Raw genomic sequence first — 26,073 nt, forward strand, 5'->3', positions numbered from 1 at the left:
CCCACCCCTGTAATGGGATATACAGGGAATGCAGACTTTTGCAGCAAAGGGCAACCTGGGCAATGAAGAACAGGGATCTATAGGTAAATAGTGTGGGAGAATTTGTGTAAAGCGGTTTTGGCAAAATACAAATTAATAAAGTGACCAATACATAAAAAGGCAGAAGAAATGGACAATTGGCCAAACCCTCTAATGACATCACGATAGTAAAGTCCTTCGATTTTTTTCTTCCCTTCTAGCAGACTTTGAGGGACTCCGATATGCCATCAGATTATGCTTTTACACTGCTTATTTTCCAGCGGACCTTCGAGCATATCATTGGGTAGAATCAGAAAAGTGCTGTTCACGAGGAATGCAGGCCAAGGACTGTTCGTCCCAAGTGACCCTATAAACTATTATGTCTGGTAAGGGCAAGAGACTGCTCAGCAAGCAAGGATGTCGTCAAGATGGGAGGAGTGCCCACATCCCTCGGCGGGAAGGACGAGACGAGACAGGAAGAAGTCATATGGATCAGAAGTGGATATCAAGGAAGGACTACACAAATGAAAGGATGTATTTTGTTGACAAAAGGATGCTCCTGCCAGCAGGCCTAGTGATAACGCTTTCCATAATGTTCTTAGGTGGCCGTTGACCTATAAAGGTGACGGCTCTGGAGGGCAGGTTAGGTTAGCATGGTCAGTTCCAGAGAGACATATGTTTGTCATCACCTGAAACTGATGTAAAGATAAGAGGACAGGAAGGTGGGGAATAAATGCCACAGTTGAAAGGTGTGATAGATAAAGCTTGGTGAAAATAGGCCTGGGTTCAAATCAGCCTTGTTAAAGTATAACAAAGAATCTATGATGTAGAAAAAATTAACGTTTTGTTAGGGTCACGACACTGCGATTATTTATCATATGATGATTTACAAGCCAATTTGGAGAATGGAATTAGGAATTAATTGTGTATATAATTGTTTGGTTTTTGGTGTTTTTGTAAACTGTGAATTTTATTACTGGATAAATTATAAGAAATGCTTTATGGTTGTTTCAAAAGCTATTTTTCTTTTAGCTGTAAATAAACTAAATAAAAAAGATGGGTTTATTATAATGTGCATTGGATTACATGGAATACGTTAGAAGGCAGATTTCGTAACAGAATAAACAAATACACTACGCAATATTTGGCTCCAAGATGTGTTCAGGCAAACCTAAGAGGCATGGTGGCTTATTTAATTTCGTGCTTAAAACATCACATTTCTGATCAACATTGACTGCCTCAAATGCACTGACCAGTTGTCAGATGAAGGGTATCAACGACACAGACATTATTTTGACAATCCTGTCAACAAGTACATGGACAAAACAAGAAACAATAAACGTGATCCACCTGGGTGGATACTTGCCTTTCGTTTCACTACATACTCCTCAAAGTACTCAGCTTGGTTGGAAATCCAGAACATTGTAACGGGAAACGATAAGTAGAGCATCATCTGAAAAGGAACAGAGGGGTTGATTGTAATTCAATAGTGTCACATGTAAGTGCAATAAATGACCAGAATAATGGAGCATGTTACATTACCATTCCTATCTGTTGATCAAACTTGTTCAAACAGCTTGACACATAAAGCCAATCAAAGCCAACAGAACACAATCAGAACAAAAGAGCCCAACACACTGTGCCTCAAACAGACCCCCACACACACTCAACCCTAAACAGTACTCCCCAAACTGTCATCTAAACAGGCATACACACACTCAGAGGACCTGCACACACTTAGTCCCAAAAAGGCCCCCCAACACTCACCCCCAACAGAGCCATTCCATGCTGATCCCCCAAACAGACCCCACCCACATTCAGCTCCAAATTGTACCCAGCACAATAGCCCCTAAACAATCCCCCCTCACATTACCCTCTAAATAGACCCTAAGGCAATCTGACCTAAACAGACCTCCACACATTGAATCCCAGACCCCCGTCACACTTCTGCCCGGTGCTCCGGACTCTGCACTGGCTCCTGGTGGCCCAACGGGTGGAGTTTAAGGCCCTATGTATTGTTCATCGTGCTCTTCATAATCAGGGTGCGGAGTATCTGAAAACGACATTTTTTCGCTATTGTCCTACTCGAAATCTGCGTAACGCCGCTGCCAAAATGCTTCTAGTTCCTAGATATAAGCGTGAACGTGTAGGCAGGCAAGCCTTTTCAATTGCAGCAGCTACTCTGTGGAATAAGCTTCCACTGGCCATCAAACAAATCTCAAACTATCTTCAGTTCAGAAAGAGGATCAAAACTCACTTTTTCTAACTCTCCTGGTTGCCGCTCTCTCTCTCTCCTTAAGCGCCATGATGCCTTAGGGCGACTGTGCGCTATATAAGTGATCATAACATAACATAACACTTGCTATAACCAAAACCCCACCACACTCAGTTATAAACAGACACCCACACTCAGCCTAAGCAGATCCAACACAACCGGACAAACGGCCAATAACCTCCCAAAACTACCAACAGACCCATCGAAATCTCCAAGCAGATAATTGCCTAGCCGCAAAGCACCAAGCCAAACTGTCACCTAGAAACCCCTATCAGGAACATTACTGGCCCATCAGGCTAAAGTTTCCAAGTAGAGTATTACACACAACAGGCATAGAATGTGCAATCCCAGTGCCTCTTTCTGGAGATTACACATGCACTAAAGCCTGCTTGTCAAAGGGTAGGGATTTTGTGGGTAAATCGGAGATTAAGCATTCTAGGTGTGACTGACGATGTGGGCCTTCAGAAATATATTTAAGGCTGTGTGGTTCCCTTTACTGGTCAGAGTTTGTGGATGCATTTTTCAGAGTTTAGAGGTTTGCATGCAGAGATATTTCACATAAGATGCAAATCTATCATTTTGTCAATTATTTATAATCTTGTATGATTTAAATGTTGTTTAGATGTGTCCTAATGTTTATCGATAGTCCCAAAAGACAAAGTTAAATTTACACATGCGCTTGTTTAGCATCAGTTGGACTGGGAAGCCAAAGGTAGTTACTGGTAGCTGTTAATGCCAAGCTAACCACGTTCTTCTTGGATACAAGCTGTATGGGAGGATTGGTCCAGGAGACCCCCCTCCCCTGAATCCTCTCCCCCCGGTGAAGTCCATGGCTCGTCAGGGGTCCCCCCTGCCACCAGGGCCCAGGTGGTGGGTGGGCCACTGGCTGAAGGCATTGACCAAACCTGCTGAATTTAGCTAGGCCCTGGAAACCATTTTGTGAAATAAAGATGGTTTGAGCCCTGTGCACCGCAGCGCGGCCCCCACCCTTGGAGAGTTTCAATTATCCCTGTGGCCGCAGCTCTCTGGCAGATCCGCTTAGAGCCCGTTCCCACGAACAGACAGACATGAGCTAGTGTTAGATACCAACACTAACATTTCACCTTCCGCAGTGCATCGCTGTTTCCAATATGACCCGGCCAGCAGGGCCGGGGTGGAAAAGAACTGTAAAATGGTCTCCTGACAAAAGCAGAGTCCCCAAATACTAATGAGCAAATCACCTGTGATGAAACTTTTCTCTCCACGACCTCTCGGACTAAAAACCTGTAACCTCCATAAAAATGGCAGAATGTGTGCTTGTATGACATTAGGCATGAAGCACCCACATCCCTGTAGCTAAGCGCAAACAATAAAAGTGTCACCGGGAGTTTTTCATGTTTTGTGTTTTACCAAGAAGCCTGCATCCCAAGGTCCCATGCCATAACTGAACTAATGCTGCTAGAGTGCAAGGGAAGACATATGCAACTCTATTGGGAGCTCACGTAAGGGGTGCATGAAAATGCACCATATGTATGCCCAAGCTCACCATGTGTCACTGCCGTCAGTCTTATTGGCGGGGTGTTCCTGCGCGCTCCACCAACCTTACTACTACCTCACTTACCGCACATGTATAGACATGTAACAAAATGTTGTGGTTGTTAAATACTTATAATGTGTTCGAATTGGCCATATAAAAGGCACTAACAATGTCAAAAACGTGAGCTTTGAAAAGACTCAATAAGTACTGTATATTATGTGAATGTTTATGTCTCTTCCACCTAAATCTGCAACACACGAGGAAAATACCTTTGTGAGCACATGCAAGGCCATTCCCCCTTCCCCCAGTGAAGCCTGCCAGACGAAAAAGCAGAGGCATGTGCTGCTCTGCTCCACCTCCCCCAATTCGGCTGGAGCCGCTTCAAATATTCACATTGCCCCGCAGCACCCAAGGCCACGGCGTGCCACCTGAATTATTTACAACCCAGCAGTAAACCCTGGCCTTAAAACAGAGATCCAAAGGCGCCCTTTCTTAGGCTCCACGACCCACCGGCTCACCTTAGGTTAATGGCCCCTGTAAAATTAGGACACCCAATATTATGGCAACACCACAGGAACACATCCATAATGACTTCTTATGAGACATGATAACGCGGACCGCCTGTCCCATGCCCTGAGACCCAACCTCGCGACCTGTGATACCCAGTCAACAGGACTATGGTAACCATGTATTGATGTATCGCCAAAAGACCCCACTCTAGGTGCATTCCTCCTGTGTTGCATTAACCTGTAGAATAACCTATTGGAAGATTTACCAGGGAAGATAATATTGCAATGTTGAATGACTGCGGTGTGCGTGGCCCTAGGGCAGAAAGCCAGGAAAGACATTCATCACTGACACTGGTCACAGCTGGCACAACACCACCGTCTGGATGAGCCCAGCTGACCTGCCAGGCCCAGCCCAACCCACGAGGGTAACCAGTGATGTCCTCCAGCCACGGCAAACCACATCGCAGCAACACCTATAGTTAGTCATCGCCACCCAATCCCCACAAACTTGTGCCCCCCTATAGCATGTAGGTTCTTATGACGCATTCTGTAAATATATACGCCTGTCTTTGCTATTGTCAGACAGAGCGCTCTCGGAGTTCTTTGCATGCCCTATTCTGATTGATAAACTCCCATTTAAGCTCACCCGCACTTTGTCCTGGCCTTATTCCCATCCTGGGAGAGTCCATTATTGTCTCTCATTGAGGGGAGGATCGTGCTATCTGGGGGACGCTCGCCTTCAAAGCAGTTGCCAAATAGCTCCCAGATCCCCTCAATTTTGTTGCCTTCATTTCTTTTGTCAGCAGAATGGTTGTGAACGTGTGGGCGGATCTGGCTACATAGTAGACATTGCCCCAGACAGGACACTTGGTAAAAAGAGAGAAAATACAGAAAGCCCTTTGCCATATTTTCCACAATAATATCTCAACCTGATATAGGGAGAGTCCTTGAAGTTGGAACCACAACCTATTTCCCTCTTGTGTATGTCTCCTTGGGCCAACAATACAGATCTCACCCAGAGATCCTAAGTAATGCTTAACAAAATAAAGCGTATATCAGATATGCAAGAGAGCCAAGTTATTGCCTAATAAGAGAACTGCTGAAAATGAGGGCCTATGAGGTGGGGGTGGAGGTGATGTGCCGTCTGGTGTCATAGGTTCCTATCCCGAGGCCATTGTCATTAATCTAATAAATTAAACTAAACAACAACATGGACATAGAAAACTAACCCCCAAAAACATAAAGACCACTATTATTGTTATTGTTATTTTGCATTGATATAGCGCCTTACATACCATTGGTATGGTCTGAAGGCGCTGGTAGGTTGAACGCCCTTGGGAACCGAAGTTCGGGTCAGTAGAGAGAGTCGAGAGAGTGCAAAGGTGCGAGTGCGCACCAGGTATGTGTGCAGCTGGTGTGGAATTCGAGTGGTAGCTGCTTCTTAGAGGTAGGTGTGGTGGTTGAGAGATCAGGAGTATGTGTTTGCTCTGGCCGGGTTTATCCAGACCAAGTGTGGCTGCGATAGGCCTGAGGAGAACGCCTGGCTGGGGGGTGTGAACCAGCAGTGTTTACTTAGAGTGATGGGGAGTAAGCGGGAGAAGTTGATATGAGAACAGTTATACCGAATGGTGTCATAGTATCTCTGTGTTCTAGTTGAGTGGTGGTGTAAAGGAGAGAGTAAGCGCGTGGGGTGTGGTATGATGTATGCTCTTTCAAATGTTCCCTGTATTCCAAAGCATATTATGTACGTCACACAATTCTGTGTGGTCATGTCCGTTCTATGCATTTTTGTTCATTTCAGGGGTTCAAGATTGCCCTACACACTCCTGGCTGCTCGACACACTCATGCACTCTAGTTGACCTTGCGTGCTCTAGTCTATCCTTCATTCTCCAGTGTGCCCCACGCATGATCTCATGTATTCCATACGCATGCACTCCTGACCTCCCCGCGCATGCACTCCAGTCTACCCCACGCATGTACTCCTGTCTGCCTACGCACTCATCCGTTCTGTATACTCGTACGCTCAGTTTACACATCCGTTCCGTACGCTCATCCGCTCAGTACGCTCATCTGATCTACACACTCATCTGATCTACACACTCATCTGATCTACACACTCATCTGGTCCACACGCTCATCTGGTCCACACGCTCATCCGCTCAACATACTACTCGTCCGCTCTATGTACTATTCATCGGTTCTACATACTCATCCGTTCAGCATACTCATTCGTTCAGCATACTCATCCGCTCTACATACCCATCCGCTCCATACACTCATTCGTTCCATGTGTTCATCCGCTCCACACATTCATCCGCTCCACATACACTCATATGCACCACATACACTCATACGCACCACATCCACTCGTCCAATCCGCACACTCGTCCAGTCTGCACGCTCATCCGGTCCACAACACTCATCCGGCCCACCCACTCATCGGCACAACATACTACTCGTCCGCTTGACATACTACTCGTCTGCTCTACGTATTCATCCGTTCCACACACTCATCCGCTCTGTGTATTTATCCGCTCCACACACTCATCTGTTCCACACACTCATCCGCACCACACATTCATCCGCTTCACACACTCATCGCTTCCACACATTCATCCGCACCACAGACTCATCCTTTCCGCACAATCCGCTCCACACATTCGTCTGCTCCACGTACTCGTCCATTCTACGTACTCGTCCGTTCTACGTACTCATCCGCTCTCCACACTCATCCGCTCTCCACACTAAGTCATTCTCCACGCTCCTCCACTCTCCACACGCAGTCGCTCTCCACACGCAGTCGCTCTCCACACTCAGTCACTCTCCACGCTCCTCCACGCTCCTCCACGCTCATCCGCTCCCCCCATTCAGTCGCTCTCCACCCTCAGTCGCTCTCCACCCTCAGTCGCTCTCTACACTCAGCTGCTCCCCACACTCACCCGCTCCCCACACTCACCCGCTCTCCACACTCACCCGCTCTCCACACTCACCCGCCCTCCACACTCACCCGCCCTCCACACTCATCCGCCCTCCACACTCATCCGCCCTCCACTTTCTCATCCGCTCTCCACTTTCTCATCCGCTCTCCACTTTCTCATCCGCTCTCCACTTTCTCATCCGCTCTCCACTTTCTCATCCGCTCTCCACGCTCATCCTCTATATGCTCCTTCGCTCTTACACGTTCATCCAGTCTGTTAGTTCAGTATAGTCATCAGTTCTACGCCCTCCTGCGTTCTATTCGCTTCTCTGTATTTGCGTACTTGTCAACTCTACACGCTCGTCCGCTCTACACACCCAACCACTATACACACTCATTGGCTTTAGTATGTTCATCTATTTCATCCGATCTCCATACTCATTTGATCTTTCTAGTCATCTGTTCTTCCACATATGCACTCTTCCACTTAGTGTATTCATCTATTCTATGAGCTTCATCCATTCTAACTATTTCATCTATGTCATTCACTACGTTCCCTCCTCATTCATAATGTCCATTTCATCAGTTTAGATCTCCTTACTTTCCCAATGATTTATTCCTATTATCCACTTCACTGTTTTGATCTACATTACTCGTTTAGTTCGGTTTGTCTTTCTAGTTTACATTCGAGTTTATTAGCTGTCCATTTCTTGCTTCAGGTAGTTTGTTGGGTCGGTGTTATTGTGATGATGCTAGTTTGGAAAATCGGTTGGTTTTAGGGGAAGAGCCAGGTTTTCAGTAGTTTGCGGAAGGACGTTAAGTCCACAGTTAGGCGGATGTGGGGTGGGAGCGAGTTCCACAGGGTTGGGGCCAGGGCTGAGAATGATGATCCGCCTAACCCGACTGAGTTTGTCTTAGGAATTACTAGGAGGCCGGCTGAGCTTGATCTTAGGGTGAGAGTGGGATGATAAGGGATTAGCTTGCCTTGACGATATTGAGGTCCAGTTTTATGCAGTGCTCGATGGGAGAGGCATAAGGTTTTGAAAGCCACCCTACGGGCTACTGGAAGCCAGTGCAGTGTCTTAAGGGCTGGGGATACGTGGTCTCTTGGACTAAGCGCAAGTAGCATTTTGGCCGCCGCGTTTTGTGCTCTTTGGAGTTTATTCAGTTGGTAGGCATGAATTCCGAGGTATAGGGGGTTTCCGTAGTCCAGTCTTGATATAACGATTGATTGGACCGCGGAGAGTCTGTTGGGGAATGAGAGGTATGGAAAGATGCGCCTAAGGGTTTTAAGGTGGTAGTGGCAGGACTTTGAGACATTGTTGACTTGGCGCGAGAGTGTTAGGTCAGAGTCCAGGGTGCATTCAAGATTTTTCACTGTGTTGGAGGGTGTCGGTGAGTTGCCCAAGGCGGGTGGCCAGGGTAGTGGGTGCGGAAGAAGATCGGAGTTGCCGCAAACCATGATTTCTGTTTTGGAGGGGTTTAACAAGAGGTGGCTTTGGGTCATCCAGAGTTCTATGTTAAGGAGGCAGGATGCCAGGTCAGGTCGGGAGTTGGGTTTCGAGTTCAGGAATTTTAGAATTAGTTGAGTGTCGTCGGCGTAGTTGTAACACAGGATGTTGTGTGAACAAATTATTGGTGGGAGGGTGATCAGGTAGAGATTGAACAGGAGGGCGGATAGACATGCCCCTTGAGGGACCCCCGTGTCGACTGGTCGGGCTTGGGAGGTAAAGCTGGAGAGTGTCGTTATTTGGTGCCTGTCATTGAGGAATGAAGCTATCCATTTAAGAGCGGTTCCACGAATTCCTAGGGAGTGGAGGCGGTCTAGGAGGATTGAGTGATTGATCGTGTCAAAGGCGGCCGATAGGTCGAGAAGGATTAGTGCGGCGCATCCCGCGGAGTCTGCTGTCGTTTTAAGGTCATCCCAGATCGAGGTTAGGGTGGTTTCAGTTCCGTGACGTGTTCTGAAGCCTGATTGGGCGGGGTCTAGGAGATTGTTGGCTTCGACAAAAGCATTTAGTTGAGAGTAGATGGTTCAGTCAATGAGTTTGGCAAGGAACCTGGTGTTTGAGATTGGGTGGTAGTTTTTGGGCTCGAGAGGGTCGAGCGAAGGTTTTTTAATTAGAGGTTTGACGTGCACCATTTTGAATGCGTCGGGAAAGATACCGGAAGAAAGGGAGGTATTTATGATAGATCCTGCGTGTTCTCCTGCGCAGGTGGAATCAAACATTTCTTTAAGGGTTGTGGCTGGGCAAAGGTCCAGTGGTGATCCAGATGGTTTGCGGGCAGATAGAAGTTTGAGAAATTGTTCTGGTGATATTGGACTAAAGGATTCGAACGTTGGTTGCGTAGAGGTCGCAGCTGATGGGCTGGCTGGTACGGGCGGAGGATTGCCTGGTGGCTGTAAGAGAGCCAGTTTGGTGTTTAGAGTTTTTGTCCTTTCGATAGCCGTGGTGTAAAAGTGGAGGGAGAGTGAGTCGCACAGTGATTGTGACGGGGTCGGGACGGTTGTATTACAAGCCGGATTGGTGAATTCGGAGATGATTTTGTGAAGTTCTTTGCCTGGGTTTTTGCAGTTTAGGATTCGGGTGTTGCAGTGGGCTTTTTTTGCTTTCCGGATTTCGGCCTTGTACCGATACAAGTGTCAGGCCAAGGTGGTCCTGCTCTCGTGGGTTTTCTCTTTCTGCCATTTGCGTTCTAGGTATTTGTAATGTCGTTTAGTGGTCTTCAGCTCAGGAGTGAACCATCTGGGGAAAAGGCCACGGTGGGTTGATGGTTTGCACGGGGTGGTGAGTCGCATCAGAGATGCGTTGAGCCATGAGTCAAAGGCCTCAGGGGTTAGTTGGTTGTTGAGACGGCAGGTAGGTGGTGGAGACTGGAGGAGTGCCTCAGCTAGGTCCGAGGTGATTATTAGTTTTTTCCAGCATTTGCGTAGATTAGGAGTTTCAGATGCGAGTACGGGAAGGGGGTCGGGTGAGTGGATGGCGAACGAGAGAATTAAGTGATCGGACCAGATGATAGGGGTGGGGGGCTTTAAATGAATCAGGGTGTTGGAGCTAAAGCCGGCATCAAGAGTGTGTCCTTTATAGTGAGTCGGGCCGTTAATGTGGGGTTGGAGATTAATTGCATCTAAACCGTCAACCAGGGAGTGTGTCATATGGTTGGTGGGGATGTTGAGCCATATGTTGAAGTCTCCAAGAAGGGTGAGGTTGGGATGGTTTAGTTGGAGGGTGGCGATAGAATCGCAAAGGTTGTTTGCGAATTGTCTATCGTAGTCAGGGGGCCTGTAGATTATTAGGAAGCTGTGTGAGAGCGATAGTTTAACGAGGAGAGATTCGCAGGATGGAATTGAGGGTTGGTTGTCGATGATTGAGGCGCGGAAGAGAGATATGAAGACGAATGCTACCCCCCCTCCTCTGGACGAACGGTTCAGTGGGATGAGGGAGTAGTCAGGGGGAAAGGCTTCATTAGCGAATGGGCCGAAGTCGTCAGAGAACCAGGTTTCAGTGATGAACACTAGGTCTGGTTTGACAGAGGCGAGGAGGTCAAAGATGCAATGTCTGTTTTTTGCTACAGATCGGGCGTTAAATAGGATACAGTTCACATCGGCAGGCAAGGTTGGTCTCGGAGCTGGAGCGGGATGGGGCGGTGGCGGAGAGAGTGGAGGGAGAGGGTAAGGTGCGTGATGCTAGATGGGAATAGTGGGCAAGCAGAAAATGTGGCAGATTTCGGGCGGGGTTGGGTGGCTGCGTGTGATATGATGATCGGGTTTGGGATGGGGGATTTGAAGGTGGGGTGTGGGCGGTTAGGGGTTTCAGTTGCAGTTGATGAGAAATCGAGGGAGAGGGGTTTCAGGAAGGGAGAAGCCACGGGGGAAGGAGGAGATTGCGGGAGAGGGGTGGTGGGTCGAGACAGGGAAGGCGAGGAGTGCTGAGAGATTGAGGGGGACCAGGAACGTTTCCTCTTTAGTTTCTTTGCTGCGACTGGTGTGTGAGAGAGGGTAGGGGGGTCCGAGGGGGAGAGGGAGGCAGCTTCGGTTCTTGCTAGGGCTAGGCGCGCAGTTTTTAGGGAGGGGAAAGGGTGCGGTCGGGGGGGAAGGTGGCAGGGGTATGAGGGCAAGGCGGGGGGTGGGTGATTGCAGGGTGGGGTGTGCCAGGTATGATAGAGAGGGGAGCGGGTATGGGTAATGCTGGCGGGTCGGGGTGGGGTTCAGGGGATGAGTGGTCTTAGGGTGAGTGGCTCGCCATCGTGCCCCCCTGGCTTGGTGTTTGGAGAGGGGAATGGCACGGAGTGTGAAGGGGGGGGGGTGATTTGGGAGGGGGGCGGGAGGGAAGGCAGATATGAGAGTGGGGGTGGACTACGGGGGTTGTTTCTGACAGACTGGTGGAGTGGGTGCGCTCATGATTGGTGTGAGCTTTTAGGTTGATTTAGGAGGGTTTTCTGATTGTAGTTCTAAGATCGGTGATGTCACGCTTTTAGGCACACTTCCAGGTTCAACTGCTCAAAGACGATACTAGACGATTTGGTGCTTTTCTAGATACAATTGTAGACAGAGATGATATTAGTTTATTAGGTACACTTCTAAGTTCACCTGTACACAGAGAAGATATTCGGTCAGTCTCTAGATTCAATTTGCTTAGATGGGTATTAGATTATTAGTCGCCGTTTTAGGTTCTACATTACACAGCTATACTGTTAGTTAAGCTAATAGGATTGAGTAGGGCACGCTAGTGGGTGAACTTCTTTCAATTCACCTTTATACAGAGAGGTTATTAGGCATGAATCTAAATCAACTTTGTATTAGATTATTAGTCGCCGTTTTAGATTCTACATTACACAGCTATACTGTTAGTTATATTAATATGATTAGTTAGGGCACGCTAGTAGGTGCACTTCTTTCAATTCGACTTTATACAGGGAGGTTATTAGGGACTTTGTACCGAGAGGTTATTAGGGAGATTGATCGGTTCGGTCCGGCATGGTATTACACTATTGCAGTTTTCACAGAGAGGCTATTGGGAACACTTTCTAAGTTCACTGAGAGGGTAATAGGCACACTTCTAAATGCAACTTTTACAGAGAGGCTATTGGGCACACTTCTAAATTCAGAGAGAGGCTATTGGGCACATTTCTAAATGCAACTTTCACAGAGAGGCTATTGGGCACACTTCTAAATGCAGTTGGGCACACTTCTAAATGAAACTTTTCCTCAGAGAGGTTGTTGGTTACAGCTTCTAAATGCAGTTGGGTATACTTCTAAATACAATTGGCCACACTTCTAAATGCAACTTTTCAGAGAGAGGCTATTGGGCACACTTCTAAATGCAACTTTCAAAGAGAGGCTATTGGGCACACTTCTAAATGCAACTTTTCTCAGAGAGGCTACTGGTCACAACTTCGAAATGCAAATTGGGTACACTTCTAAATTCAACTTTTCTCAGAGAGGCTATTGGTCATAACTTCTAAATGCAATTAGGGGCACTTCTAAATGCAACTTTCTCAGAGGGACTATTGGGCGCAACTTCTAAATGCAATTGGGTACACTTCTAAATTCAACTTTTCTCAGAGAGGCTATTGGTCATAACTTCTAAATGCAATTGGGCACACTTCTAAATGCAATTGGGCACACTTCTAAATTCAATTGGGGACACTTCTGAATGCAACTTTTCTCAGAGGGACTATTGGGCGCAACTTCTAAATGCAATTGGGCACACTTCTAAATGCAATTGGGCACACTTCTAAATGCAACTTTTCTCAGAGAGACTATTGGGCACAACTTCTAAATGCAATTGGGTACACTTCTAAATGCAATTGGGTACACTTCTAAATACAACTTTTCTGAGAGGAATTATTGGGCACAAGTTCTAAATGCAGTTGGGTACACTTCTAAATGCAACTTTTCTCAGAGAGACTATTGGGCACAACTTCTAAATGCAATTGGGTACACTTCTAAATACAACTTTTCTGAGAGGGACTATTGGGCGCAACTTCTAAATGCAATTGGGTACACTTCTAAATGCAACTTTTCTCAGAGGCACTATTGGGCACAACTTCTAAATGCAATTGGGTACACATCTAAATGCAATTGGGTACACTTCTAAATACAACTTTTCTCAGAGGGACTATTGGGCACAACTTCTAAATGCAGTTGGGTACACTTCTAAATGCAACTTTTCTCAGAGGGACTATTGGGCACAACTTCTAAATGCAATTGGTTACACTTTTAATGCAATTGGGGACCGTTCTAAATGCAACTTTTCTCAGAGGGACTATTGGGCACAACTTCTAAATGCAATTGGGGACACTTCTAAATTCAACTTTTCTCAGAGGGACTATTGGGCGCAACTTCTAAATGCAATTGGGTACACTTCTAAATGCAATTGGGCACACTTATAACTGCAACTTTTCTCAGAGGGACTATGGGCACAACTTCTAAATGCAATTGGGCACTCTTCTAAATGCAACTTTTCTCAGAGGGACTATTGGGCACAACTTCTAAATGCAATTGGGCACACTTCTAAATTCAACTTTTCTCAGAGGGACTAATGGACACAACTTCTAAATGCAATTGGGTACACTTCTAAATGCAATTGGGCACACTTCTAAATCCAACTTTTCTCAGAGGGACTATTGGGCACAACTTCTAAATGCAATTGGGCACACTTCTAAATGCAACTTTTCTCAGAGGGACTATTGGGCACAACTTCTAAATGCAATTGGGAACACTTCTAAATTCAACTTTTCTCAGAGAGGCTATTGGTCATAACTTCTAAATGCAATTGGGTACACTTCTAAACACAACTTTTCTCAGAGGGACTAATGGGCACAACTTCTAAATGCAATTCGGTACACTTCTAAATGCAATTGGGCACACTTCTAAATGCAACTTTTCTCAGAGGGACTATTGGGCACAACTTCTAAATGCAATTGGGCACACTTCTAAATGCAACTTTTCTCAGAGGGACTACTGTAAAAAACTTCTAAATGCAATTGGGCACATTTCTAAATTCAATTGGGGACACTTCTGAATGCAACTTTTCTCAGAAGGACTATTGGGCGCAACTTCTAAATGCAATTGGGCACACTTCTAAATGCAATTGGGCACACTTCTAAATGCAACTTTTCTCAGAGAGACTATTGGGCACAACTTCTAAATGCAATTGGGTACACTTCTAAATGCAATTGGGTACACTTCTAAATACAACTTTTCTGAGAGGGACTATTGGGCACAACTTCTAAATGCAATTGGGTACACTTCTAAATGCAACTTTTCTCAGAGGCACTATTGGGCACAACTTCTAAATGCAATTGGGTACACATCTAAATGCAATTGGGTACACTTCTAAATACAACTTTTCTCAGAGGGACTATTGGGCACAACTTCTAAATGCAATTGGGTACACTTCTAAATGCAATTGGGTACACTTCTAAATACAACTTTTCTGAGAGGAATTATTGGGCACAAGTTCTAAATGCAGTTGGGTACACTTCTAAATGCAACTTTTCTCAGAGAGACTATTGGGCACAACTTCTAAATGCAATTGGGTACACTTCTAAATACAACTTTTCTGAGAGGGACTATTGGGCGCAACTTCTAAATGCAATTGGGTACACTTCTAAATGCAACTTTTCTCAGAGGCACTATTGGGCACAACTTCTAAATGCAATTGGGTACACATCTAAATGCAATTGGGTACACTTCTAAATACAACTTTTCTCAGAGGGACTATTGGGCACAACTTCTAAATGCAGTTGGGTACACTTCTAAATGCAACTTTTCTCAGAGGGACTATTGGGCACAACTTCTAAATGCAATTGGTTACACTTTTAATGCAATTGGGGACCGTTCTAAATGCAACTTTTCTCAGAGGGACTATTGGGCACAACTTCTAAATGCAATTGGGGACACTTCTAAATTCAACTTTTCTCAGAGGGACTATTGGGCGCAACTTCTAAATGCAATTGGGTACACTTCTAAATGCAATTGGGCACACTTATAACTGCAACTTTTCTCAGAGGGACTATGGGCACAACTTCTAAATGCAATTGGGCACACTTCTAAATGCAACTTTTCTCAGAGGGACTATTGGGCACAACTTCTAAATGCAATTGGGCACACTTCTAAATTCAACTTTTCTCAGAGGGACTAATGGACACAACTTCTAAATGCAATTGGGTACACTTCTAAATGCAATTGGGCACACTTCTAAATCCAACTTTTCTCAGAGGGACTATTGGGCACAACTTCTAAATGCAATTGGGCACACTTCTAAATGCAACTTTTCTCAGAGGGACTATTGGGCACAACTTCTAAATGCAATTGGGAACACTTCTAAATTCAACTTTTCTCAGAGAGGCTATTGGTCATAACTTCTAAATGCAATTGGGTACACTTCTAAACACAACTTTTCTCAGAGGGACTAATGGGCACAACTTCTAAATGCAATTCGGTACACTTCTAAATGCAATTGGGCACACTTCTAAATGCAACTTTTCTCAGAGGGACTATTGGGCACAACTTCTAAATGCAATTGGGCACACTTCTAAATGCAACTTTTCTCAGAGGGACTACTGTAAAAAACTTCTAAATGCAATTGGGCACATTTCTAAATTCAATTGGGGACACTTCTGAATGCAACTTTTCTCAGAAGGACTATTGGGCGCAACTTCTAAATGCAATTGGGCACACTTCTAAATGCAATTGGGCACACTTCTAAATGCAACTTTTCTCAGAGAGACTATTGGGCACAACTTCTAAATGCAATTGGGTACACTTCTAAATACAACTTTTCTGAGAGGGACTATTGGGCACAACTTCTAAATGCAGTTGGGTACACTTCTAAATGCAACTTTTCTCAGAGAGACTATTGGGCACAACTTCTAAATGCAATTGGGTACACTTCTAAATGCAATTGGGTACACTTCTAAATACAACTTTTCTGAGAGGGACTATTGGGCACAACTTCTAAATGCAATTGGGTACACTTCTAAATGCAATTGGGCACACTTCTAAATGCAACTTTTCTCAGAGGCACTATTGGGCACAACTTCTAAATGCAATTGGGTACACATCTAAATGCAATTGGGTACACTTCTAAATACAACTTTTCTCAGAGGGACTATTGGGCACAACTTCTAAATGCAGTTGGGTACACTTCTAAATGCAACTTTTCTCAGAGGGACTATTGGGCACAACTTCTAAATGCAATTGGTTACACTTCTAAATGCAATTGGGGACCGTTCTAAATGCAACTTTTCTCAGAGGGACTATTGGGCACAACTTCTAAATGCAATTGGGGACACTTCTAAATTCAACTTTTCTCAGAGGGACTAATGGGCGCAACTTCTAAATGCAATTGGGTACACTTCTAAATGCAATTGGGCACACTTATAACTGCAACTTTTCTCAGAGGGACTATGGGCACAACTTCTAAATGCAATTGGGTACACTTCTAAATGCAATTGGGCACACTTCTAAATCCAACTTTTCTCAGAGGGACTATTGGGCACAACTTCTAAATGCAATTGGGCACACTTCTAAATGCAACTTTTCTCAGAGGGACTATTGGGCACAACTTCTAAATGCAATTGGTAACACTTCTAAATTCAACTTTTCTCAGAAAGGCTATTGGTCATAACTTCTAAATGCAATTGGGTACACTTCTAAACACAACTTTTCTCAGAGGGACTAATGGGCACAACTTCTAAATGCAATTCGGTACACTTCTAAATGCAATTGGGCACACTTCTAAATGCAACTTTTCTCAGAGGGACTATTGGGCACAACTTCTAAATGCAATTGGTTACACTTCTAAATGCAATTGGGGACCGTTCTAAATGCAACTTTTCTCAGAGGGACTATTGGGCACAACTTCTAAATGCAATTGGGGACACTTCTAAATTCAACTTTTCTCAGAGGGACTAATGGGCGCAACTTCTAAATGCAATTGGGTACACTTCTAAATGCAATTGGGCACACTTATAACTGCAACTTTTCTCAGAGGGACTATGGGCACAACTTCTAAATGCAATTGGGTACACTTCTAAATGCAATTGGGCACACTTCTAAATCCAACTTTTCTCAGAGGGACTATTGGGCACAACTTCTAAATGCAATTGGGCACACTTCTAAATGCAACTTTTCTCAGAGGGACTATTGGGCACAACTTCTAAATGCAATTGGTAACACTTCTAAATTCAACTTTTCTCAGAGAGGCTATTGGTCATAACTTCTAAATGCAATTGGGTACACTTCTAAACACAACTTTTCTCAGAGGGACTAATGGGCACAACTTCTAAATGCAATTCGGTACACTTCTAAATGCAATTGGGCACACTTCTAAATGCAACTTTTCTCAGAGGGACTATTGGGCACAACTTCTAAATGCAATTGGGCACACTTCTAAATGCAACTTTTCTCAGAGGGACTACTGGACACAACTTCTAAATGCAATTGGGCACACTTCTAAATGCAACTTTTCTCAGAGGGACTATTGGGCACAACTTCTAAATGCAATTGGGGATACTTCTAAATGCAATTGGGCATACTTCTGAATGCAACTTTTCTCAGAGGGACTATTGGGCACAACTTCTAAATGCAATTGGGCACACTTCTAAATGCAACTTTTCTCAGAGGGACTAATGGGCGCAACTTCTAAATGCAATTGGGAACACTTCTAAATGCAATTGGGCACACTTCTAAATGAAACTTTTCTCAGAGGGACTATTGGCCACAACTTCTAAATGCAACTTTTCTCAAAGGGACTATTGGGCACAACTTCTAAATGCAATTGGGCACACTTCTAAATTCAATTGGGCATACTTCTAAATGCAACTTTTCTCAGAGGGACTATTGGGCACACTTCTAAATGCATGGGGACACTTCTAAATTCAACTTTTCTCAGAGGGACTAATGGGCGCAACTTCTAAATGCAATTGGGGACACTTCTAAATGCAATTGGGCACACTTCTAAATGCAACTTTTCTCAGAGGGACTATTGGGCGCAACTTCTAAATGCAATTGGGGACACTTCTAAATTCAACTTTTCTCAGAGAGGCTATTGGTCATAACTTCTAAATGCAATTGGGTACACCTTTCACATGCAAAGGACAGAGTTTCTGAGTGCAACTATAATGAATTTGCGGTGGAGATGCTTCGTTAGATGAGTAGTAGGGTAGTATGGCCTGAAGTAGTTGCTTCTGGCCCCGCCCTTGCCACACTTACTTGGAGTTGGCTTCTTGCTTCTCCTGCGGATACCTGCAGATACGATCTGGAGTAGTCCCTGAAGGAGTCGTCCTTTGCCTCGGTCCTTAGCCGCAGGGCTGCCAGGCAGACGGCTGCCTTGGGAGGACCAGCAAAGAAATGGGGAGCTTCTCGTCTGCACCAATGGGAGTTAAGGAGGAAGCGGTCCGGCCAATCAGGTGAGGCGGGAGGAGATACAAACACAGAAGGGAAACGGTCTGGGGGGAGGGAGGGCTGAACGGGGTGGATGCGGGCAGGGGACACCAGGAAATAGGCCCAAATTCGGGGCTAGATCTTTGATTTACCTGCCGAGCTGCTCCGATGGAAATGGGGCTCGACCGCAGGAGTGGGTTGCTACACCGCGCGAGGCAGAGGCCTAAGGACCAATCAGATGGGGGGTGGGCGGTCCGGGAGGCGGTGAGCCCAGGAAGCGGGTGCGGGGAGGGATCGGAGAGTGTGGGAAGGGGGGTAGGGGCCTGGGGGCTCACAATACTTTCTTTACAGCAAATTGGGGCTAGATCTTTGATTTACCTGCCGAGCTGCTCCGATGGAAATGGGGCTCGACCGCAGGAGCGGGTTGCTACACTGCACGAGGCAGAGGCCTAAGGACCAATCAGATGGGGGGTAGGCGGTCCGGGAGGCGAAACCAGGAAGCGGGTGCGGGGAGGGAGCGGAGAGCGTGGGAAGGGGGGTAGGGGCCTGGGGGCTCACAATACTTTCTTTACAGCAAATTGGGGCTAGATCTTTGAATTACCTGCCGAGCTGCTACGATGGAAATGGGGCTCGACCGCAGGAGCAGGTTGCTACACCGCGCGAGGCAGAGACCTAAGGACCAATCAGATGGGGGTGGGCGGTTCGGGAGGCGGAAGGGCGGCGAGACCAGGAAGCGGGTGCAGGGAGGGAGCGGAGAGCGTGGGAAGGGGGGTAGGGGCCTGGGGGCTCACAATACTTTCTTTACAGCAAATTGGGGCTAGATCTTTGAATTACCTGCCGAGCTGCTCCGATGGAAATGGGGCTCGACCGCAGGAGCAGGTTGCTACACCGCGCGAGGCAGAGGCCTAAGGACCAATCAGATGGGGGGTGGGCGGTCCGGGAGGCGGGAGGGCGGCGAGACCAGGAAGCGGGTGCGGGGAGGGAGCGGAGAGCGTGGGAAGGGGGGTAGGGGTCTGGGGGCTCACAATACTTTCTTTACAGCAAATTGGGGCTAGATCTTTGATTTACCTGCCGAGCTGCTCCGATGGAAATGAAAAAAGGCCTAAAAACTGATATTTATCCAACCCTGAAAGGAGAATTAAAGACAACTCAAGACTCCAAAGAACAAGAATTGGACCATATTCATGACACACCCAAGAAAATTCTCTCCAGGAAGGTCATGATGTATTACTGATGAGACATATAGAGAGTCATTTATTTAAAGCAAAAGATCTGTGCAGCCTGAATTGCCCCAATTTTCTCAGTTGCTTTCGAGCCTCAAAGATCAGACTTTTGGGTGACTGGACGATGATTACGTCTGAAAAGTCATGGCTCTTTATGGAGCACTCAGTGGTGACATCGCATTTATAGAAGCTGCACCTTTTGCCCAAGAATAGACCAAAATCACTTTACATTTATCCCATTACTAAGCCCACACTGGATATCAGGGATGAAGTTGCGAAGACTGGGGCTGTAACTCTCCACCCCTCATCTTTCACCCTGCTCTTGCATAATCTGCAATTCAAACCCAGCTGTCAAACTGCGGCCTGTGAAAGCTTTTCCAAGGGTGGATGAACCGAACTAGGGGATCTCTTTATCCAAGAAACAATCTAACGATTAACAAATGTAAATCCTTCAATGCGGAGTCAGAGGGTGTAGCCATCCATCATCAATTTGAAACAATCACTCCAGCAAGTGACTTTGTCAAAGAGATTGATTGAAACACTTTCTAAAATGATCTCAAAATTGAGAACTACTATACAGGTTTGCTGTAGGAAGAGGGTAGAAGGACCTTGGTAAACTGCTTGATGACTCATTCTGGATAAGTGTGTTGTGCAATGCAGTGGAAACATCTTAGACTGTCCAAGTAGCAGAATTGAAGATAAGTAGTACAAGATGTCAGCTGTGTTGATGGAACTGTACTGCCATTAGAGCTGTTATTCATATATGGTGGGGATGCCCTCACTTACAATATTTCTGGTTAGATGCTCGATCCAGTGAGGAAAGAATGTGACGTTGGAAGCTACTAGCCAGCCATAAAAAGTTCTTCTCCACCTCAATTCTACACCTATTCCTTACTCACCAAGAGTCAATTATCACTATACAATGGCTAGTGCTGTGTGCCCATTTTGCACCTGCATCCACCATTAGGTAAGTGATTAGGTACCCTATTTTCAATATCCTGGAGTTCTTGTTTTTAGTTTTCACTGGGTCTGTAGACAGGGAATCTCCCCAGGGGTCACTATCTTGGTCAGCAATGTTCCCATGGAGGCTAAAGGATGCATTGTATTATTCTAGGGCAAGGAAGACACCTATTAAGATCATTGAATTGAGAAGATGCTGCAATATATTAACTATGGAGTGGATGATTCAGGTTTTCAATAATACTATTTGGGCTTTCATTTATTTTGGTTTCCCTTTTTCACAAACGATACCAAAGTATTTGATGAACCTGAAATGCCCAAATAGGCTCTACGGCCTTCATTGATTTGACCAGTCAAATCTTGATATTACTCCAGTGCCTGGAAAGATCATTTAATGTAATTTGTGTGTGTCCATTTGCTCCTGTGCCTTGTCGGGGAGGTACGAGTGGTGTTGTATTATATGCAAGGTCACAGCTGTTCTGTAAACTTTCATTACCCTTTTAATAAAGCTGCGCATTAAAAAGTACCAAAAATGTATCCAAGGGCAGTCTCAATGGGTCAAGAAATAAACAGAGAGAATACACATTATCCAATGTGAATCAAACATGATTTTACAATTCCAGACTATTTACCAACACACTTGTAAAAATATGCAATTATTCTCATACATGTAACAACACCTAACAGACCTTAAACATCCAAAGGTAAATATGGGGCAACTGGTAGATTCTCCTATTTTTTCAGGACCTATCATGATACACTCACAATTTCAACTACTAACCAGGCATTAATGTCATGTCGCCGCCATTTGTGAATTAATGTCAAGAAGCCATTTGGTGCAACAAATTAGATATGGACATTTTTGATTGGTATCTTCAACATAAATCGCATGCTAGTCATTGGGGAAAAAATGCATGCATTATTCCAAATACGCCCTTCTTGATTCACAGCATTAATAAGGCGAGGCATTTTTTAAAATATATATATATAACATTTGTTGCAGCAGGAGCGTCTCAAAGAGGAATATTGTAGATAGAACAATTTTGTATGTGCGGTTCAGCTGAGACTTGCCTTCATTACCGAATATGTGAACGTGGAATGTCTTTACATCGCTGCAAGTCTACGATATGCCTTAGCATTGATATAAAATCATCAGTGCTGAAAAACAATTTTTTTCTCAGGAAGAAGTGAAAACGGGGGAAAGGGGAGTCTATATTTAAAGAAAACATGGAATATGTGCTCAGCTGGTCCCAACCCAACTCTCCCCGTTTGTTCCCTGAAAAAAAGAAACCATGCTTCAGTAGGGCTGCCTATATAGCAGTGCTAAGACATATTGGCAACATTGTAAAGACATGGAACCTACTTGAGCGTTAACGTACAACATTGAATTGGAACACTGGATGGCACGTTGTGCATTTGGTTCGCACATTCAGAGAATGTTCAAACTCAAAAAGCGTATGTGCCCAGAAGGTCATACTTTTTGATAAAGTGATAGAGTCAGCATTAAAACACAGATTTCTAGGGTCCAGGCTCAGCAGCTAGACATCCAATCCCCCTTTTAGGCTGTTAGATAGAATGGGTTGAACACCTGCTCTTAGTGAAGACAAGTATTTCATAGGTAGGATCACAGAGAATAATGTGTGTGGTAAGCATTGAAGGCGTGCATAGAACTAGTCCATACTTTTGTTTCAATCCAGACCCACACAAAATGTCTCTGGAGCCACCTTAGTTTAGCTCAGGGATTGAAAACAAGATCGGATAAGCAGATGTACAGTTCCTAGTCATCTGGCGCCACTAAATAAGCAGGAGCTATTTTGGTGGCGAAATAGGCTAGCTCATAGAGTACTGCACATTACCTTCAACATGAGATGCACACTATAACTTTATTTCCATGACACACTATGCTTTAATGTCTTCGAGATATTAAAAAGCCCCACAAATAACCCCTGCTGCTCATGAGGCAGCCATCTTTGCCACTGCCTTGGATGGTACCATGCCACCTATTAAACAGTATCAATAAAAGAACTGACTGAGCAAAGTAGAACAGTTTCTGGATCCATCATAGGCAATGGCTGCTGTTACAAAGTATCAATACGTGTAATAATACAATTCTGAAACAGATTCACAAATACTACATGTATTATGCTATATTAGCACATGTAGATTGTTATTGACCTCTTAGCCAATCAGAATGGTTAGAGTACAGTCTGGTATTGACTGCATTTTGAACATTCTGCCTTCAGAAGTAGACATGGAAACAGCAATGAAATTTACAGGCAAAATTTATTTCAACAAGAAACATCCTCTCTTAGAGAGCTTTTTTTGCTGCAACTTGATATTTAACACATGAAAGAGAAAGCTAAAACATTGGAAAATGCTTTTATTTTCTTACAGATAAAAGGCCCTGATTCATGGAATTGTTTGTCTGTAAAACGGGGATTTGCGTGCCATTCTGCCTGCAACTCCCTATTCATCAAACTGTGATGTGTGCACAGAATGACACGCAAATCCCCATTTTACACGCAAATAATTCCATGAATCAGGGCCCAACTGTTTACTTTTACAGGACACCAATGCATGCTCATATTAAACATGTTTCAGTTCAAACCAAGTTAAAATTAAAATCTCATGAAGAATACCATGTTATCTAAAAACAAAATAAAAGTACATTTACTTTATTTATTCATCTAATTACTTAAATCACACTTACAGTGATCTTTTTTACTTTAACACCCAAACTCCACAACCATATGCTAATAGCCTTATAGACTTCGAAAGGGGTCAATCTATAACACTTCCCCAACTTATGGCCCGAGGTGAAGTTGGTGGCGGGTCATTATTGCAAAATAATGACCCCTAGCCCGGTTTCTAAGGCTAGATTACCATTATATTTTGACCAACTTTCAAACTTTATTTCCCGTCTGTCCTTCCGTTTTCTATCTTTTTATTTCTCTTTCCTTCTTTCTCATCATGTTGTTCTTTGTTTTCATTTATTTTCTACTTCTTTTCCTTCCCCATCTATTCATTCTTTCTCATTGTTTATCACTCTTTTATTCCCTCGTTAATGCCATATTATATTAATTCCATATTTCCTTCAATAAATCTCTCTATCTTTCTACCTTTCCAAAGTCGCTGCAATTTTCAACCTTATCCAGGACCCTGTTAGATTTACCATTGATCACAGAGATATGGTCCACAGAAGATAGTCACACTCTATGTCAGACCTTAATACGCAATAATTACTCTATTAAATGGGTCAACAGAAAAGCTTGACGCTGTGGCCGAATCACACTTATTTTCAAATAATTTCTCTGTGTGCTTAATTTGGAGCCTCTTAAACTTGACGAGCCCACTTATTTTGTTCTTTCCCAATTAAATAATCTGCTTCTGATTCTAATAAGTCATTTTTGGATACAGATCGCCCCCCTGTACCAAACAGCAGTATTCTGTCCAGCATAGAGAATCTCCTCGCTTGCCAAACCTTTTCTAAACACAAACTCCTGGTTCACTGGGATTTTAATATCCGGTTCCACTGCTCTTATAGCCCTCACTCATCCAGACTTCTAGACATAGCCAGCCGACACTCCATATATCCTAGGGTCACCTCCATCCAGCTCACAAATCAGAGAATACTGTTTGATGCAATTTTTGCCACCAATCTACCTTTGTCTATCAATTCCAAACTCCCTGTATACTGGAGTAGTGCTGGAGGAGCCAGGGAATTTTGGGCTAGGGCCAAGCCAGGGCCGAGCCAGGGCCGAGCCTGGGATCTGGCCTGGCTCTTGGGGCCCAACGCGGGCCGAGCATGGGAAATGGCTGCGTAAAACTAGGGTAAACTTTAACAAAAGACCTGTATTCTAGAGCTAAAACTCCTAACAAGGCGGCTGGGGCTCGCTAAGCCACTAAGAGGCAGCTGATGCCTGAAGATCCCACCCACAGCAGCTGGTGCTGAAGGTCACTTCTCCCTGTGCAGGGTACGAAATTGCCAGGAGCAGGGAACTATTTAGCTCCTGGTTATAGGCAGGTGGTGTCTGGTTAGTATGAATCCAATAGCTACCTGGAGCTACTTTTAACTCTCCAGGCCAGTGGTGCCTCACAATAATAGGTGGGAGGGGTGTGGGGGGGGGGTCAGCCCAGAGCCCCGCCAGGCTCACTCATCTCTATCCTGGAGTGATCATTTTATTCATCATTGTTCATTAACACATACCCCTCCTATCATTATTAGAGCCATAATTCCACATAATGGAACACGATCGTAAAAAGCACTTCTGGGCATTAGTTCAGCAGATCTTGCTGCTCTTCTGCCCTGTTGCTGAAATTAATGGCAAACTAATTGTTCGGAAATACCACTAACCCATGGTACTTGCAGGATGTCAAGTTACTTTAACATCAGTACAGGAGAAAAACGGTGGTGCAAAACTAGAAACTTGAGCCACCTACATGACACCTGCGCTGCACATTTCGCATATGAAAAAGCTATCCAGAAGGACAAAATCAACTTCTTACATACCCGTATCAATTTGGCGATCAATAGGCCCACCAAACTTCTCCATCGTCTGGACATTTACTCCCTCCCCCCTCCAGGAATAGCCAGCAAATTCGACCTGATCTGGCTAATGAATTCAACAATTATTTTATTATTCACAACAATTTACTTAATGAGATTGCATCAGATGGACATGTTCTTGGTTAGAAGTCACAAGGGATTATATTCTCCCAGGACTCTCCACACTCAAACTTACCTTTTCCCAAAACAACCTATTTCCAGTGTTAGTAACTCAAACCAAGGCTCCGGCCCTCTCTAACTGTGTTACCAATCTCACCAACCTTTCACTCAGGGAAGGGATTTTCCCCCATGGCCCCAAAGGAGCCATTATTACTGCTCTTCTAATAAAAACTTCACCTAATGTCCTTAATAAATATCGCCCTATAGGAGACCTACCCTGGATGGCCAAAATGGCAGAAAAGATAATTAATCAACAACTCATGGTTTTTATTGAGGACAATCACATACTTTACAACTTCAATCAGTCTTCCCGTCCAATCACTGTATGGAGATCGCCTTGGTTGCCGTTTGGTGTGATCTACTACACCACTCCGACTAGCGTCGTCTCTCCTGGTCATGCTAGATCTCTCTGCCACCTTCAATACGGTGGATCACTCCATCCTTTTATCGCAACTCTCGTATACACTAGGGATTCACGGAGCGGCACTGCAATGATTTACTGGTCAGACTAACACAAACTGGAAACTTGGATC

The 26,073-nt window shown here is 44.8% G+C and overlaps 1 protein-coding gene across 1 annotated transcript in view; it reads right to left on the reverse strand.

The window, feature by feature from the left end:
* Nucleotides 1-26,073, reverse strand: part of PET100 (PET100 cytochrome c oxidase chaperone) — a 152,246-nt gene that overhangs the window by 69,733 nt on the left and 56,440 nt on the right. Inside the window, exon 2 of the mRNA XM_069603861.1 lies at nucleotides 1,385-1,471. Within this exon, the coding sequence (XP_069459962.1) occupies nucleotides 1,385-1,471 (87 nt within the window). The remainder of the gene's footprint in view (nucleotides 1-1,384; nucleotides 1,472-26,073) is intronic.

Source organism: Ambystoma mexicanum, chromosome 3q, assembly GCF_040938575.1.
Source record: "Ambystoma mexicanum isolate Mex_15411 chromosome 3q, UKY_AmexF1_1, whole genome shotgun sequence".
In the NCBI taxonomy this organism is placed as follows: Eukaryota; Metazoa; Chordata; class Amphibia; order Caudata; family Ambystomatidae; genus Ambystoma; species Ambystoma mexicanum.